The sequence below is a fragment of the Mustela nivalis genome, assembly GCF_964662115.1.
Source record: "Mustela nivalis genome assembly, chromosome: X".
Lineage (NCBI taxonomy): Eukaryota > Metazoa > Chordata > Mammalia > Carnivora > Mustelidae > Mustela > Mustela nivalis.
In genome coordinates this window covers 57,281,918-57,300,310 of record NC_139040.1, presented here as the reverse complement: position 1 = coordinate 57,300,310, position 18,393 = coordinate 57,281,918, and the positions used below count along the sequence as shown (strand labels likewise).

Sequence of the window (18,393 nt, the reverse complement as noted above, 5' to 3'; positions counted from 1 at the left end):
TCTCTCTCAAATAAATAAATACATATTTTTTTTAAAAAAAGAATGAAAAAATTTTTCCCTTTCCTCTAGCCCTTGCTTCCCTGATAAATACTTCCTATTTAAATTCTCTGAAAGATGTCAAAGTAATGCTGTAGATAAGATCCACACTTTCATACAGGACAAACCCACCCTCTGCAAACTTAAAATTCATTTAGTTTTCACCTAAGAAGCTAGTTTATTTTTAACAATCTAATTGAATGACAGCTTTAATGTTACATATAAACATACATTACCTTTAGGTGTTTTTGCAGTAAATTCAGGATCAAAACAAAAGGTATCATCTGGTTTTCCAGAAGCAGGTTTGAAAGGAGGTTGAACTTCTCTTCTATATAATTTCTAGACAAAAAGCAGGATTACACAAAATCATATTAACATTTTAAAATTATTGTATTTTCTAAGGGAAAGAATATAAGTTTCACAGTCCTTAACATAAGACTCACAATTTAATAAATAAAATTTTGAAAGGCTTCAGATACCTGTTAACCAAATTCCAAAAATTTGAGAGAGAATGTACATAGTCAAATGAGACCAGGAAACACAACAATGATGCCAAAAGTTGCAGTCACAAGGAATGATGTTCAATTTTGGATATCAAAAACTAACTTGAATTCTCACTGGTAAAATAACCATGTACAATGTATCACAATGTGACCATACAGAAATAACAATAACATTCAAGAATTTAAACTAATAGATTATCTTTTTTTAAGATTTTATTTATCCATTTGACAGACAGAGAGGGATCACAAGTAGGCAGAGAGGCAGGCAGAGAAAGAGAGGGGGAAGCAGGCTCCCTGCTGAGCAGAGACCCTGATGCATGGCTCGATTCCAGGACCTTGAGATCATGACCTGAGCAGAAGGCAGAGGCTTAACCCACTGAGCCACCCAGGTGCCCCTAGATTATCTTTAAGAAGTATATATTTCACCTAAAATATTTTGTTGTTACATAAAAATATGTCTTAAATATACTGTTTAGGGCTCTTATTATATAATCTAAAAATATAATCTTGTCTAACAATTTAACTTTCTAAAACAAGTTTTTGAAAGACTTTTAAAACATATTAAAATATATGAAAATATATTACCCTCTTTCGAAAATCTGCTTTCTTAAAAGGTTACAGTCCCAAAGTGGGGGGAAATTAATAATTACTCTGATTTTCATTTATTGAAATATATAAACAATCAATTCTTTTGTTATTTAAATTAAGAACAATGAACATAAACTGACTGGTGGAAAAAAGGAATTTGCAGTTGTCTAGTTGAGGAGAAAGGAAGAGTAGACAAGATTAGGAAAAAAATGACAAGGGGATACAAGGACACCAGGAAAGGGAGGCACACACATATGACACAGGGCAGACTCCCACGTAGCATGTCTACTGAGTGGCCTTTCAAGGTATTAATACTAATGGGTTATGTTATGCAGTTGTACAATTATAAAAATCATTTTTTCCAACTTTTAGTTTAAATTCCAGCTAGTTAACATACAGTGCAATACTAGTTTTAGGTATAGAATTTGGTGAGGCATCACTTACATGACACATGGTGCTCATTATAACAAGTGCCCTCCTTAATTCCCATCAGCTGTTTAACCCATTTCCCACCCAACCCCTCCCCTCCAGCAACTCTCAATTTGTTTTCTATATTTAAGAGTCTGTCTCTTAGTTTGCCTCTCTTTCTTTTCCCCTATGTTTATTTGTGTTGTCTCTTAAATTCCACATATAAGTGATACCATATAATTGTCTTTCTCTGACTGGCTTTTTTCACTTAGCATAATACACTGTAGTTCCGTTTTTGTAATTGCAAATGGCAAGATTTCATTCTTTTTGATGGCTGAGTAATATTCTAATATATATATATATATAGATAGATAGATATATGTGCATATATATATATATATAGATACCTATCTATCTATATATCACTTCTTCTCAGTTGATGGACATTTGGGCTGTTTCTGTAATTTGGCTATCCTTGATAATGTTGTTATAGAGATCAGGGTGCATGTATCCCGTTGAATCAATATTTTTGGGTAAACACCTAATACTGCAACTGCTGGGTCATATGATAGTTTTATTTTTAACTTTTTGATGAACCTCCATACTGTTTTCAGAGTAGCTACAACAGTTTGCATTCCCACTAGCAGTGTAAGAGGGTTCCCCTTTGTCTGCATCCTTGCCAACACCTGTTGTTTCCTGTGTTGTTAATTTTAGCTAGTCTGACTGATATAAAGTGATATCTCATTGTAGTTCTGTATTTCCCTGATGACAAGTGACAGTGAACATCTTTTCATGTATCTGCTGGTCATCTGTATGTCTTTGGAAGAATGTCTATTCATGTCTTCTGCCCAGTTTTTAATTGGATTATTCAATTTTGGGTGTTGAATTTTATAAGTTCTTTATATATTTTGGATACTAACCCTTTATCAGATATGTCATCTGTAAATATCTTCCCCCATTCCCGTAGGTTGCCTTTTAGTTTTGTTAATTGTTTCCTTTGCTGTACAGAAGCTTTTTACCAATTAAGTGTGGTTATTCTTCCCTATTCTCAGTTGGGGAATGTGAAGGAAGAAGAGAAATAAATTAGAATTCATTTTCTTCAAGAATTTGCCTTATCATTTACCCCCTTACCCCTTTCTCTCCCTCCTTCACATTCCCCAACTGAGAATAGGGGAGAATAGTAATCATACTCAGTAGGTAAAACATATGAGTAACAAAAATTTACTAAATATCATCCACACATTTACTGGTTCAAAGTAATTGCCATGACATCTACATAAAATGACATCTAAGTAAAAATCTCATACCCCCCCCAAAACTACATTAAGTTTATCAACAAAGTCCAAATATAACCATTTTATTCTTCAGTGTTAGTTTATATTAAAGTCACTCAGTAACAAAGTTTCTACTGAACTTACATTCCAGTCAACATTTGCAAAAAAAAGATGTCTTTTAATTTCCTCAACTCCTTCTGAACCTATAAAAGAAATAAATTTTTACTGATATAATTTTTTAAGCCTTCTACCTGGCTTCTCTGCTATTATCTGTTTAAGACTATGCACATTTCATAGATTCCTTGCAGTGAAAATTTTATGATTTATCTGATATTTTATTGTGTTTTTGATTTAATGATAAAATACAGCTGATGTTCACACTGAAGCACATAAAGTATCATGAAATACTGAAATGCCTTGCAAGTTAAATCAAAGTAACATTTAACATATAACTAAAATTTAGGTTTATTTTTTCCTTTACAATTCAACTTACAATCTTGTATCTCAAGGCCAAATTAAAAAGTGCAACAGAATAAAGTCACATTGAAATTTTAACCCAAGTACATAAATAAAACAATACGATCATATCCAGATCCAGGGAAAGGTTACCAGTAAGTAGCCAAATAATGAGAGACTAGGGACATATTTACCTTGAAGAGTACTGGAAGGGACAAAATAATTACATTCAAATATGTAACAGGATTACTTATATAAGGGATAATTCTGTGAATTATTTTACAAGAGGTAATCCACATGATATATATAATGATAGATATTAAACAAAAGTTCTGAATAACTAGACCACTCCATTTTTAAATTATAGACACAATAGAGTTTACTGGATCCATGTACATATGAAATGCAAACTTCTAGGTATAAATATATAGCAATAGTAAATAAACTTAGCCAGAAAACAAAGTTACAATTATCCTCCCAAAGCATGCAATGTATTGTTATAAAAGCTAAGGCAATGAAGAATACCCAATCTATTTGCTGGATTCCTTTTGAATAACATCCTTAGAAGACTTTGTGCCTCAGCACTAAGAAATTGAGGCATCCCAAGTTTTGCTCTGAAAAAGAAGATTTTAGAAAATTTCACTTAAATCTAGCCATATTTTAAATTGACAGATCTTAAAAAGAATTTAAAAGAATTCTTTAACAATGACAGACAGTATCCCTTTTATGGTAGGAGAACAAAACAAGAGAGTGTGAAAAAATGTTCTTTTGTGTCAACTGAAAACAAGTATCTCAAAACTGAAAGCAAGGAATTTTTCCCAAAAGAAAACAAATAATGTTCACACTTACTTTAATATCATGTTCATGGTCTCATTTCTGTCTTTACCTTGAAATGGCAGAGTACCAGTAAGCATTTCAAACTAAAACAAATAGAAAGTAACACATAATTTAGCAGAACTTAGAATATATAATAAAATTCTTTAGGAAAAAAAATGAGACAGATAATACATAATTATCAAATCATGTAGGAGCTACATGATAGGTCAATAAAGGACCAGAAAACTAAGTCCATTAAGGGCCTACACTTCTGGTACCCCACTACACATAGCCCAACTGACAGGTGACCTGTAGTAAATGAAACCAACCAATTTTTTCCAGTCTTGTCTAATCTGGCTAAGGTCCCAAAACCAATGCAATCTGAAAATAGATACATAGCATCTTCTTTTAAAATATATTTAGAGCAAACATTTAACAATGAATGGGAAAAAATTATCATTGAGCCATTTCAAATTGATACATGCTTTGTACAACAGAAACTAATATTACAATGTATATTATCTAACGAATTTAAATAAAAACTCAAAGAATTTCTACAAAAGGCCAATAATCTCATGAAAAAGATGTTCAACATCACTAGTCATTAGTGAAATAAAAAGAAAAAAAGATTTAGTCATTCTTATTCTCCTCTCTGCTCCCCCCCAAAAAGAAATAAAAAAAAAAAGAACAAGAAGCTACACACACCAGTATCTTAAAAAGGAATTTTTGAGATCATTGTACATGGCATAAAAACAATTTCTCTAAGAGATTTAACTGCGATGTAAATAATTAGAACATTTAATAATGGCATAAAAAAGACTAGATCTAAAAATTAAGATTACAGTTCACTAAAGAGAAAACTTTTTATATCTCTAATATTTAAATCTTTTGTTTCATTCATTTTTAATTATTATGTTCAGTAAGCCAACATATATCTCTAACATTTAAATCTTGAACTTGGATTCAGCAATGGCTTTTGCTTCAGTCCTCTGCTCATTTATCTGAATTCTTAACCTTAGTTAGCTTACCCATTCCACTCTTTCCTATATACTAATGACTTTCAAATCTGTTCTAGCCTCAATCTCTCTCAAGCCCCAGTCATCCCTCCCAAATCTGTAGTAATGTTTCTCAACTGGAAACTGAAGAAATAGAGGTAGGAGCCACAGAAAGGGAAAAAAGAAAAAAGAGATGATAGTATATAGGGATCACAGTTCTTAAGTTCCAGTCCCTTGTGTCCAAACCTAAAGGTATGGTTCTCTACTGGGGACTGGAGGAGTAGAGGTGGTAATGGCAAGGACAAAAGGAAGAAGGACATTATACTGGAATCACACTTCCCCCCCTAAATTAAACTGTATGTTGGCTGACTGAGTAGTGTGCCTTTTTTTTTTAAAGTCTCCAGATGATTTTGATCCTCTCTCCACTTCCCTCTCCTAATTTATTATCACCAAGGGGTTAGCCACAAACCTACAGTAACCTATGTAATATTTTATAAATAAATCATTTCTCCACTTCCAAAACCAGCTCTCCTTCCCAACTATCTCTCTCTCTTTTTTTAAAAGATTTTATTTATTTATTTGACAGAGAGAGATCACAAGTAGGCAGAGAGGCAGGCAGAAAGTGAGAGAGAGGGATGCAGGCTCCCCGCTGAGCAGAGAGCCCGATGCGGGACTCGATCCTAGGACCCTGAGATCATGACCTGAGCCGAAGGCAGCGGCTTAACCCAATGAGCCACCCAGGCGCCCCCCAACTATCTCTTTTCTACTGAACTTCCATTCTTTCAATTCCCTAAAGTTCATAAATTTTAAAAATATCTTTATCTTTGACCCTTTCCTTCTGCTTTCATCTGTGACATCAAATCAGGTATTAAGATCAGGCACTTCCTTCTTCCTTCCTGAAATAAATTTTTGCTCTAATTACCATCTTTTTAAAGAATCTACAAAACTTTCCTACTACTCCAGAGAATCACATGTATATATGTTTACAGGCTTATTGTCTCATTTCCTCCACCTTCACCCTCACTCTCCACTACTATTCTAATATTCTAATTGGTTCTCCAGTTCTTTGCTAATATGATCACAACACTATACTTCCTGACTTGGAGCTATTTAAATTTTATACATGCTTCAGGATTTAAGTTTCACCTCCTCCACGTCTCCTAAATGAATGTATGTGATTTCTTTCCTGAATTCCTAAGGTATACTATCAGTTGACTGAGCTGATCCAGTTTCCCCAACCAGACCGTATGCCTTCTTAGGTCATGAAAAATGTCAAATATTGCACTTCCAGCTTATCCCTACCCCACTACCCTCTCCAAATGCCGGGTTTGTAATAGTTACTAATACATTAATGTGTCATATAGTATGTTATTCAGTAGTAAATAGGCAAAATGGATTATCAGAAAGATGACTTACACAAGCAAATTGATTCAATAGCCATTCATTTATCACCCTACTTAATACTGCAAATTCTATCCTTAATTTATATCAGATTAATCAGTGTGTATGCCCACTATGCTAGGTACCATGGAAGATGAAAAGTAGTAGGAAACAGGATTGCTCTCCAGGTACATACATGAAACAATTCAACAATAAGACAGTTTATGGCAAAGTGCTAAATTCTGTGATACCTAATTAAAAATCATGTGACAATTAAACATAGTATTCTGAAACCTAAAATCTGGAAAGCCTTTTTCTAAGTTTTAAATTTGAATAGCTTATAAAAGAATGGTACCATTTACCTTTTTTTCATCTAGGAACTTTAAAAGAAACCAGAATACAAAAACCTTAATTCTTACTGTGTAAGAGCTAGCCAGTCACAAATTTTTTAGTAATCATGAACTGTCAAAACTCTGTTCTCACCTAGACATTCCAAAATTTAAATTAAAATTCTAAATAATATTACTTTTATATTGGCGTAATTTAAAAAAAACAAACACTACTTACCATAAGTACACCATATGACCACCAATCAGCACTCTGGGAATGTCCTCTCCGATTTACTATTTCAGGAGCCATATACTCCACTGTACCACAAAATGAGTAAGCCTTCTTTTCTTGATCTACTGATTCCTTGCTGAGCCCAAAATCTATAATAACAATATGACACGAAAATGTATCTGAAGATATTCAGAAAATAGAAAATACCAAAAGAAATAAAATTGTGTTAGGCCTTAAAACAATTCATGGATAGCCTATAATTACTTTTCAGAAACCTCTCCTGTGAGACAATGGAATGCAGCCTGTATTTCACAATATACTCTTTCAGAGCATTTAAAGATTGCTCAGTTAAATTTCATCATCAAAATACATGTTTTCATGTCTATACTAGAATATCATTCAGCAACTTTGAGAGGTCAATAATTAAATCAAAGCTGTCATAGTGATCTAAGTTTTAAATCAGGCTAAGACAAGGAGAGAGTAACTTACACTTTTTAAAACACTAAAAAACCAACTTATGCTTTGGCTTTGGTGAGCTTCCATTTTTGTTTAAGGCTTTCAAGAGCTAAAGGTACTAATATATGAAACTCAATCTTATTCCTATGTGCTATCAATGAAAAATTGAAGGCTGAAATTCAAAAGGTACCATTTATAATACCACCAAAATCCCCCACATAAAATCCACAGGTATAAATATACAAAGTATATGTAAGACCTGTATGCTGAAAACTAGAAACACTGCTGAAAGAAATCAAAGCAGATCTAAATAAACGCAGAGACACATCGTATGCATGGTTTGGAAGATTCAGTGCTGTTAAAGTACCAGTTCTCCTAAAAATGATCTACAGGGTTGCCTGGGTGGCTCAGTGAATTAAGCCTCTGCCTTCAGCTCAGGTCATGATCTCAGGGTCCTGGGATTGAGTTCTGTGTTAGACTCTTTGCTCAGCGGGGAGCCTGCTTCCCTTCCTCTCTCTCTGCCTGCCTCTCTGCCTACTTGTGATCTCTGTCTGTCAAATAAATAAAATCTTTAAAAAAATCTACAGAGTCAATGAAACTGTTTTTAGAGTCAATGAAACTTTAATAAAAATCCCAGCAAGATTTCTTTTGTAAAAATCAAAAAGCTAAACTTAAAATTTACATAAAAATATTATAGGAAATACAATACCCAAAGTAATATTGGAGGAAAAAAAACAATGAATGACTTACACTACCTCACCTTCAATACTTAATATAAAGCTACAGTAATCAAGAAATTGTGGCATTGGAGAAATGTCATATATGTCACATATATGACACTATATATTGACATACATATTGATGTATATCAATGCAAAAGGACAGTGTCCAAGAATAGACTAACACATACAGTTCTACTCTAGTGCTTGTTTTGGTATTAAGGAGGGCACATATTGCATGGAGCACTGGGTGTGGTACATAAACAATAAATTTTGGAGCACTGAAAAAATATTAAATTAAAAGAAAATGTAAAATTTGTTCCAATGTGATTGATACATTAGGGAACAATTTGAGCATAATGTGAATTTCAAATGGGGTTGGCTTATGTGTGGCTTATGCACAATTTTGTCTACAAGAGAGTACTAGGTGAAACACTACAAACTGTACCTAGCTGAAGCAAGCACATACCCCACACATCGGTCAGCTATTTCAGCTCACCATGTGTATTATGAGCCACTCCTGTCCACCTGTAGTGATACAACCTTCCTCCCGATTCCAGATAATCTATCTTCTACTATTTCACAAGAACCAACAAACTGTAACCCTTCTGACAACAATTCTACAAGCAAATTTCCAGATTTTTTTCCAAAGTAAGGTTCCTACTTATTGTAGAATTTATATATTCCTAAACACTTAGAATGTGTAAAAGAATGCTTTCATTTTTATTAATTTCCTATATTTCTTTTGTCTGGTTATATATTTGAGTATTAAACCACTAGCCCCATTTTTCCCATTAAGGAAAAATGTGCTTTTCATTATGTAATTATTCATAGTGGAGTGATTTTTTTTTAAGATCCCACATGCTGCATTAGAACTGCCTATATATTGTAAGCTGATTTCTGATAAAGGTGTAAAAGCAATTCCATAAAGAAAGTTAAGTTCTTTTCTTTGGTGCCAGAATAACAGGATATTAATACACAAAAACATCCTCATAACATAAAGAAACATTAACTAAAAATGAATCATAGAACTAAATGGAAAACCTAAAACTAAAACTTCCAAAAGAATAAAAGGAGGAAATCTTTATGATCTTGCATTAGGCATGGGTTTCTGAGATACAACATCAAAACCATAATTCATAAAAGAAAAAAAGTTGATTACTGGACTTTATCAGAATCACAACTCTTCAAAAGATACTGTTCAGAGAAGAAAAAAAAAAGAAGCTACAGACTGGAGAAAATATTTGCAAGCTGCATATCTGGTAAGGCTCTTGTACTCAATATATTTTAAAAACACACAAAAAACCCCTCAAAATTCAGTAGTAAGAAAACAAACAATCCATATTTTTTAAATGGGCAAAAGATCTGAACAGAGACTTCTCCAAAGAAATAAATACACAAAGAGATGCTCACTGTCATTAACTATTAGGGGAATTCAAATTAAAACCCCAATGAATCCTACTACATGCCTATTTGTATAGCTAAAATAAAAATACTGACAATACCAAGTAATGACAGGAATGCAGAGTAACTAGAGCACTCACATGTTACTGCTGGGTATGTAAAATGGTGTGACCACTTGGATGACACTCTAGAGGTTTCTCACTAAGTTAAAAATACACTTACCATACGATCAAGCAATTCCACTCCTTCAGTATTTACTCAAGTGAAATAGAAATTTATGTTCACATAAAATCTGCACATGAATATTTACAGTGATTTTATTCATCACTGCCAAAAACTGGAAACAAGCCAAATGCCCCTTAATTGGGGATTAGACAAACCATGGCATCATGATAAAATGGAACACTATTCAGCAATAAAAAATAAATTGATACACACAATATAGATTAATCTCAAATGCACTATATTAAGTAAAGGAAGCCAGACTCAAAAGGCTATTTACTGTATGCCTCTATTTATATAACATCACGGAAAAGGCAAAACCTTAGGGACAGAAATTAGATTGATATTTGTCTAGGGTAAAAAGGAGGATTAACTTATAATGGGGAAATTGTAAAAGATGATAGAATTGTTTTATATCTTTATGTTGGTGATGGGAATAAAACTAAATGTATTCGTCAAAGTTTGCAGAACTATAGATGAAAAAGTGATTTTTAAAAATTAAATCTTATATTTTGAGACAACTACAAATTCACATGCAGTTATGTGAAATACTACAAGAGATCTCATTTACCCTTTACCCAGTTTCCCCCATGGTAACATCTTACAAAACTATATTACAAGATCATAACCACAATATAACAAGGATATAGTTAAGATAAAGAAAAATTCCATCACCACAAAGACCCAAAGAATGAGTTTTACTCGATGTAAATTATACCTTAATTCTATAAATGAAAATAAAGCCATAAGTCCTATATGGATCTCTTAAAATATCAATATTAATTTTAGGGTCTCTCAAAATTAATTTTCTAACCATGCTCAATATTTTCATTTAAAAATCACTTACCCTTGTATAATAACTCGAATGCATTGTGATTTTTCCACAATTTAAAAAATCTTTTCAATGTACTTCTACTTTATTTCTCTCCATTTTGAGACTTTTAAACTCTTGCACATTCCATGTCAAAGATTAGATGTAATAAAATTTAGCCTTCAAGGTCAGTTTAGCTGAATAAAACAACATACCTTGTAGAGAAGAACACTGGCTTCTTTGGCCATTCCAGAGAGGAGGAGAAAAGGAAGAGAATTTTCTTATCCTCCATTACCTTTCAGAGATTTATACCACTCCACAGAGGTCCTCTGCTGTACTTTCTCTGACAAAACTGACATTTAACACTAGAATTTGCTCAGCAATCAACTGACAAAAATTTACAGTAAGAATTAGCTATAAGATTAAATAAGATATAAGTTAATCAGAGATTTTTCCAAGCCACTAATCTGAAAACAAAATACAGAAATCAGCTATATAAAGGCTTTTTTTTTTTTCGGGAGCGGGGAGGGACAGGTATCCTTGTAACCTGAAATGACCCTGAGACTTCAAATTTTAAAAGCATGCCTAGAAAACAATGATTTCATGAGTATTTACTATGGGTAAAAGTAATCTCAGTGATTAATTTGCAGATAACCATAAAAATTATTAAAATTATTTTAGGCATACATTCTCTCTTAAATATCCAGCTCAAGTACTGTGTGATATAAATTTCTGACAATGTATATTTTTTCTCCCTTCTCTTTATAGAAATTACCCTGAATTATGTCGCTCCAAAAACACTTTATAGCAACCACAGATAGTTGAAATAAACTTAGACTATGAGGTGGGCTGTTACGGGAAAAAAAAAAAAGACACAAAAGGAATAAAAATAATATATTGACACTTAATGCAGATATTTTGGGGGTATTCACTCTCATTCTGTTGATCTTCTGCTATACAATCATATTCTCAGTATGAGGTCAATTACCCTCAAACTATAGTCATACCAAGAAACATTTGTATAGTCTGCTGCCATTCTAGAGTAACCTGTTAAACATTGCATCCATACTTTTTATCTAGAGGATTTTTAAAGTGGACAGGTAAAAAGAAAGATATTCCCCTCTCCTATGATTAAGGAAAACCTCCTTATTCTTCCTCCTAAGCCTAAGAAGAAACAATGTTGGGGAAGACCCTGACTAGATGACACATTCCTAAATCACTATAGCCCATAGGTATCAATAACAAACAGCAATCAGACTGGTACTTTTGACTATAGTATTCAAAATGGAAGGAAGAAGATAGAAAGGATAAGAGGAAAACAGGGAGAGGAGAAGGGAGGAAGGAAGAAAGGAAGGAAGAAAGGGAAGAAAAGGAAAGAAAAGGAAGAAAAAGAAAAGAAAGAGAATGAAAGGAAGAAAGGATAAAAAGAAAATAAATTAAAGGGAATAATGGAAAAAAAAGTAAAGTATTAGAATATTTGCCGTGAATAGTGACACTTTAACTGACATTACAGGAATGGTTTGAGATTAAATCCATACGTTTATTACTCATTACACAACTTTGAATTAGGCTATAATTATAAAACAGTGTAAATTACTAATATTTACTATTGTATAGTTTCTTTAAAGAAATATTTACATCATTTTAAGGAAAATAGATTGTTTATATATATGTATGCATGTGTGTGTTTATATATATATATATATATTTATATATATGTATGTATCACATTTTCTTCCTGTTATAAGCATCTGTCCTTTGCTTTTAAGTTTACATTTATTCTAATTAATCCTTCCTCCTCAGCTAGTTTTAGTCCAAAAGCTATAAAAGCAGAATTTACAATATAAGACTAAATATAAAGCAATTTGACATAATTATTCCCCCAATTAATCTTACTGTAGAAAAGAATATAGGTAGGATTTACTCTACTTTTTCCCCACCTCCCTTCCTTAACCCCTGACAAAACAGGTATAATTTATTTTTACAAATGAAAAGAATTAAATTCTAATTAGCTTTGCAACTGAAACTTGATTGCTGTAAGATAAAAATTATACAATATATAAAATCTTAAAATTCTACTGTTCTCTCTTCCTATTATTTTTTCTTTTCTTATCCTTTTATAATCCCTTTAAACCTATGTTGCTTCCTTTATATATGAAAAAGAGAAGCAAGCTGTGACTCAAAAAGATTTACTAAACTTTATTTGAACTTTGTCACATTTGCCTGAGCTTTCAAGTTAACAACTTTATACTTTATTTTTACATTGAAGTAGTATACTTAGGAATTTAAAGCAACTTACCTTTAATGTGTACTGGTCCAAAATTCTCTGTAAAGACCACATCTTCATTTTAACATTCTGATAATTAAATAAAGATTTTACTATCTATTTATAACATAAGAAACCTTTTGAGATTGGCTCACTCAGCATAATGCCCTTGAATCCATCCAAGTTGCTGCATATATCAAGAATTCTGTCCTTTTTACTGCTGGGCAGTATTCCATTGTATGATTGTATCAGTTTGTTTATCCATGCATTCTTTGAAGGACATTTGGGACATTTCCAGTCTTGGGCTATTATAAATAGAGCTGCTATGAAAATTCATGTATAGGTTTCTATGTGGACATAAGTTTTAATTTCTCTAGGACAAATGCCTAGGATGGGTACTGTATGGTTCTATTTATATCATATTCTCAACATAACAAAACTAGAGATGTAGAATAGATTAGTCTTTGCCAGGAGTTAGGGGAGGTGGGAGAGGGCATGATTGTAAAAAATGGGCAGCACAAGAGACTGTAACTGGGTAGCACAACAGAGTTCTTTTGTAGTTGTGAAACAGTTTTGTATATTGATTTGTGGTGGTGATATTCAAATCTGTACATGTGATAAAAAGTCACAGAATTATACACAAACAAAAAAAATGCATGCAAAACTAGTGAAATCCAAGTATATGGTCCAGTGAGTTGTACTATACATATCAATTTCTGGGGTTTGATAATACACTATAGTTTATAAGATGTCACCATTAGGGAAAGCTGGGTGATGGGTAGACAAGACCTCTCAGTACTATTTTTGCAACTTATTGTGAGTCTATAATTATTTAAAAATAAGTTTTTAAAAATGGTATAATAAAGATATTTTACACTTAAGAATCCTATGAGGATTAGGACCTTGTGTTATAGTAAACCAACAATATTCAAAATAAAGAAAAATAGAACATTTTCACAAATAAAAAAATGAACCTCTGATTCCGAAACACTTGGTTTAAAAGTTTATAGTTCACTATATTTCAAATGTGATAACTACTTATGATAAATCTTTCAGTCTGGACTAAACTAAGATGATGTATGTTTATCTAGAAAGCCAAATGTCATTTGTTAATCAGGATAGTAACTCTCTGGTATATAATTTTTTGGCATTACAATTAGGACATATTGAGAGTTATCTTACTTATCTTTTATATGAATTCTAGTTCACTAAAGAGATGAATAAAATGCAAGTCAAGGAAAAAAGAAAACAGGCTTAGACAAATATATATTATAGAAAAATATCAAATGGGCTTAGGGTAAAATAAGGAAGTTTGCATACCTGTTAACTTGATATGTCCTATTTCATCAAGCAGAATGCTGTAAATCAAAATTCATATACAAGAAGATGGAATAAAATATTTTTATATAAAGCATTTACACAAAAGTCATCATATACTTTAAAATAATATTTATTTGATATACTTGAAAACATGTAAATGATTAATTTAAAATCAATGGGAAAATAAAATCAATGAGTATGACATATAGATTACTTTTCACAAGTAAGTTTCATAAAACTGTATAGCTCATATTTTCATATACTTTTTAAATAAAAGACTTAATGGAGAAAAAAGTAGTTACAGAAGTACTGGTAACAGGGATTTATAAGGAGAATATAGCTTTACTTTTCTGGCTTCAGGTCTCTATATACAATTCCTAATTGGTGCAGATGATCCAAAGCAAGGGCCAGTTCTGCAAGGTAGAATTTCACATCTTCCTCTGTAAACAGAACCTAGAATACAATAATTTAACATTTGATCCTTGTTTCAATATTGACTTTTAAAATTTATGTCATTAAAAAACCAGTAAACAGACAAAACTAGGTAGGTAAAAAAAGAAGTAGATAGATGAAACGAAACTCTTTAAGAATCCATTCCTTCAATATTAACTATTTTAATGTAAATTTTCCTAAAACATTTTATGGAATTTACATATCTTCTACACTGAAGAGTCAAAATAGCTTATGTGAAAAAAAGCATTGTAAACTATAAAAAACTATGTGTGTAACCATGAGGTATACTTATTATAGGTTTATGTCTATATTCATTCATAAGTGAGTGTTAAATTTACACAGAAAATTAGGCACTACTCAACCATTAGAGGTATTTTTTTCCATTGGATATAATTTTTAGGACTTATCAAAGGCTTCTGATGGGCAAAACAAATAACTTGTCTAGAAATGGATTATTTTCACTACAAAAATATGTGAATTATTAGGAAAGCTCAAAATTTGAATGAAATATGATTAAACCTTATAACTGACTTTCCCATTTAGAATTATGGCCCTTCAATTACATAATACAGACTCTGGTTACTAGTAAACTTGCAGAGAATGAGCAGTTAAAGATAAATTTTGAAACTCTACCTGCTTTTTTAAATAAGCTATAGAAAAACAAAGATCATACCTTATCTAAATTTCAGGGAGTTCATTTGAATATTATAATGGTAAAGTTATAAAAACATAATTTTCACTTGATACCTTATTAAAAATAAAAATATTTGTTACTTATTTAACTTCTCAGAAAGACTAATCAAAATTTTCATTTAAACCTAACACATAAATCCTAAACAAAAATCTTTCTAACTCTGAAGAAGCAGCTTTGCCCAGGTTATAGTGTTTTTTAAGGATTTTATTTATTTATTTGTTTGTCAGAGAGAGAGAGAGACAGACAGACAGACAGAGCACACACACAAGCAGGCAGAGTGGCAGGCAGAGCCGGAGAGAGAAGCAGGCTCCCTGCCGAACAAGGAGTCCGATGCGGGACTTGATCCCAGAACCCTGGGATTATGACCTGAGCCAAAGGCAGAGGCTTAACCGACTGAGCCACCTGGTGTCCCAGGTTACAGTTTTATGGCAAGCATATTATTTTGTTATGAAGCTGTCTCTGTGAAAAGCCTCGTAATAGACACAAATAAGAAACTCACTAAGTAGAAATTATGTGCCAGTAACTTTACAGTTATTATGTTACTACAACCTTTCAAACAACACTCTGAGGTATATATATTATCACTACCTTACTTCTAGAGAAAGTGACTCAGAATCAGAATAGCTAGAATAATATAGCTTATAAGAAGCAGGCCTACAATTTGAATTCAGGAATACTTATCTTTAAGAACTACCTCTTCCACAGAAGCCACTTCCACCATATGTTATGTTTCAGCTTATTTTGTTTCACTACTATTAATGTGTTCCTATTTACTAATCATCCTATCACCAATGAACCCATGAAAGAACAGCATCTAAACACTAGCACCTGGTAAGGTAAGCATTGCTAGTCTTTTGTTGTCTGGTCTTCAAATAATTTATGTATGTATGAATGCATGTGTGTTTTAGCATATTTAAGATCACAGTGTATATATTATTTCAGTGGCTTCCTTTTTCCCCCACTTAATATTGTAACATAAGCATTCTGCCATATCTTTAAAATTTATTCACAGTTTTCAGTAGCTGCACAATACTAATATACTAATTTACCTAAGTGTTCATTTGGATTACTTTCAGTTTTTCATTATTTTAAATAACTCTGTAATATGCATATGTGTTATTTATATTTATGATTATTTCCACAAAAAGGATTTTTAAGAAATGAAACAGGAAATACTGGGTCTCTGAAAATAAACCGTCCAAGATTTTGACATATAGAATAAAACTATTTTCCAAAAATTTTACAATAATCTCTACTCCCATCAGCAATTTATGAAAGCATTTGTCTTACCAAATCCACAATAGCACTCTTCAAAAATTTTTTAAAAATTTGATACAGAAGAAGGCCACCAATTGTTTATTTTTTTAAATTAACATATAATGTATTATTTGTTTCAGGGGTACAGGTCTGTAACTCATGAGTCTTACACAACCACCAATCATTTTAAATTAAATTTTGTTATCTAGACTAAAACATTTTCCATGTCCTTTAGGCCTTTCTATTTTGTAAGTGAATTCTCAGTAATGTTTTTGCTTATTTTCCATTATTTACTTACTGTGTTTTTTTTTTCAATCAGTACAAGTACCTCAAATTTTAAAAATGTCAGTTCTCCATCACATTACTTGTAAATATTTTCACCATTCTGTGCTTGTTTTTGACATTCAGGAATTATTAATTTTATGCTGTCAAATTTATGTATCCTTTCTGTATGATTTTCCTTCATTATTTTAACGATTAAGGAGAAACCTCCATTAAGTGGTCAACAACACATTTGGCTGCATGTTCTATTAGGACAACTGTTTTCCAGATTTAACTCTTAAGTAAAATGTATCTTTGTATGGTAGAGATGAAAATTTTAAATGATCTTTTTCTGAAATATCTAACCAATGTATCATATACCATTGACTGAACAATCAATCTCTGACATTAACTTGCGATTCATCCTTTATCATAATAACATATAGTAAGTCATATATACGTGAATATTTGGAGGATTTACAGTGTGTGTCTAATCCTGTGTTGATATTATAATGTTCGGCTTATAGCAGCAGTTTTACAAGTTTTAAACAAGAGGTAGGGTAAGAAAAGGGTGTTATTCTCAAAATGTATTAGTTTTTTTTTATTTGTTTACTTTTCTAGATAAGCTGGTACAATTATTCTGTCACATTCAAACAAACAAAAATTCCTATTGGGGACTTTATTGGAAAAACCAATTTTTTTATTAACATAGAATGTATTATTTGTTTTGGGGTACAGGTCTGTGACTCATCAGTCTTAACACAATTCGCAGCACTCACCATAGCACATACCCTCTCCAAAGTGTATCATTCAGCCACCCCATCCTTCCCAGTGCCCCCTCCAGCAACCCTCAGTTTGTTTCCTGAGATGAAGAGTCTCTTCCATTGTTTGTCTCCCTCTCTGGCTTCATCTTGTTTCATTTTTTTCCCCTCCCTTCCCCTATGATCCTCTATCTTTTTTCTCAAATTTCTTATATCAGGGAGATCATATGATAATTGTCTTTCTATGATTGACATATTTTGCTCAGCATAATACCCTCTAGTTCCATCCACAGCATTGCAAATGGCAAGATTTCATTTCTTTTGGTGGCTGCATAGTATTCCATTGTACACACACACACACACACACACACACACACACACACACACACTACATCTTCTTTACCCATTCATCTGTTGATGGACATCTAGTTTCTTTCCATAGTTTGGCTATTGTGGACATTGCTGCTATAAAAATTTAGGTGCAGATGTCCCTTCAGATCACTACATTTGTATCTTTAGGGTAAATACCCAAAAGTGTGATTGCTGGGTCATAGGGTAGCTCTATTTTTAACTTTTTGAGGAACCTTCATGCTGTCTTCCAGAGTGGCTGCACCAGCTTGCACTACCACCAACAGGTAGGATATTTGCCCTTTCTCTGCATCCTCACCAGCATCTGTTGTTTCCTGACTTGTTAATTTTAGCCATTCTGACTGGTGTGAGGTGGTAGTTCATTGTGGTTTTGATTTATATTT

General features: G+C 32.3%; 1 protein-coding gene across 1 annotated transcript in view; it reads right to left on the bottom strand.

The window, feature by feature from the left end:
- RPS6KA6 (ribosomal protein S6 kinase A6) overlaps nucleotides 1-18,393 on the bottom strand; it is a 187,555-nt gene that overhangs the window by 40,731 nt on the left and 128,431 nt on the right. Inside the window, exons 7-14 of the mRNA XM_082715992.1 lie at nucleotides 14,562-14,668; nucleotides 14,216-14,253; nucleotides 12,929-12,955; nucleotides 7,024-7,166; nucleotides 4,115-4,185; nucleotides 3,791-3,879; nucleotides 2,954-3,012; nucleotides 273-375 (exon numbers count right to left, since the gene is read on the bottom strand). Coding sequence (XP_082572118.1) covers nucleotides 273-375; nucleotides 2,954-3,012; nucleotides 3,791-3,879; nucleotides 4,115-4,185; nucleotides 7,024-7,166; nucleotides 12,929-12,955; nucleotides 14,216-14,253; nucleotides 14,562-14,668 — 637 coding nt within the window. The remainder of the gene's footprint in view (nucleotides 1-272; nucleotides 376-2,953; nucleotides 3,013-3,790; nucleotides 3,880-4,114; nucleotides 4,186-7,023; nucleotides 7,167-12,928; nucleotides 12,956-14,215; nucleotides 14,254-14,561; nucleotides 14,669-18,393) is intronic.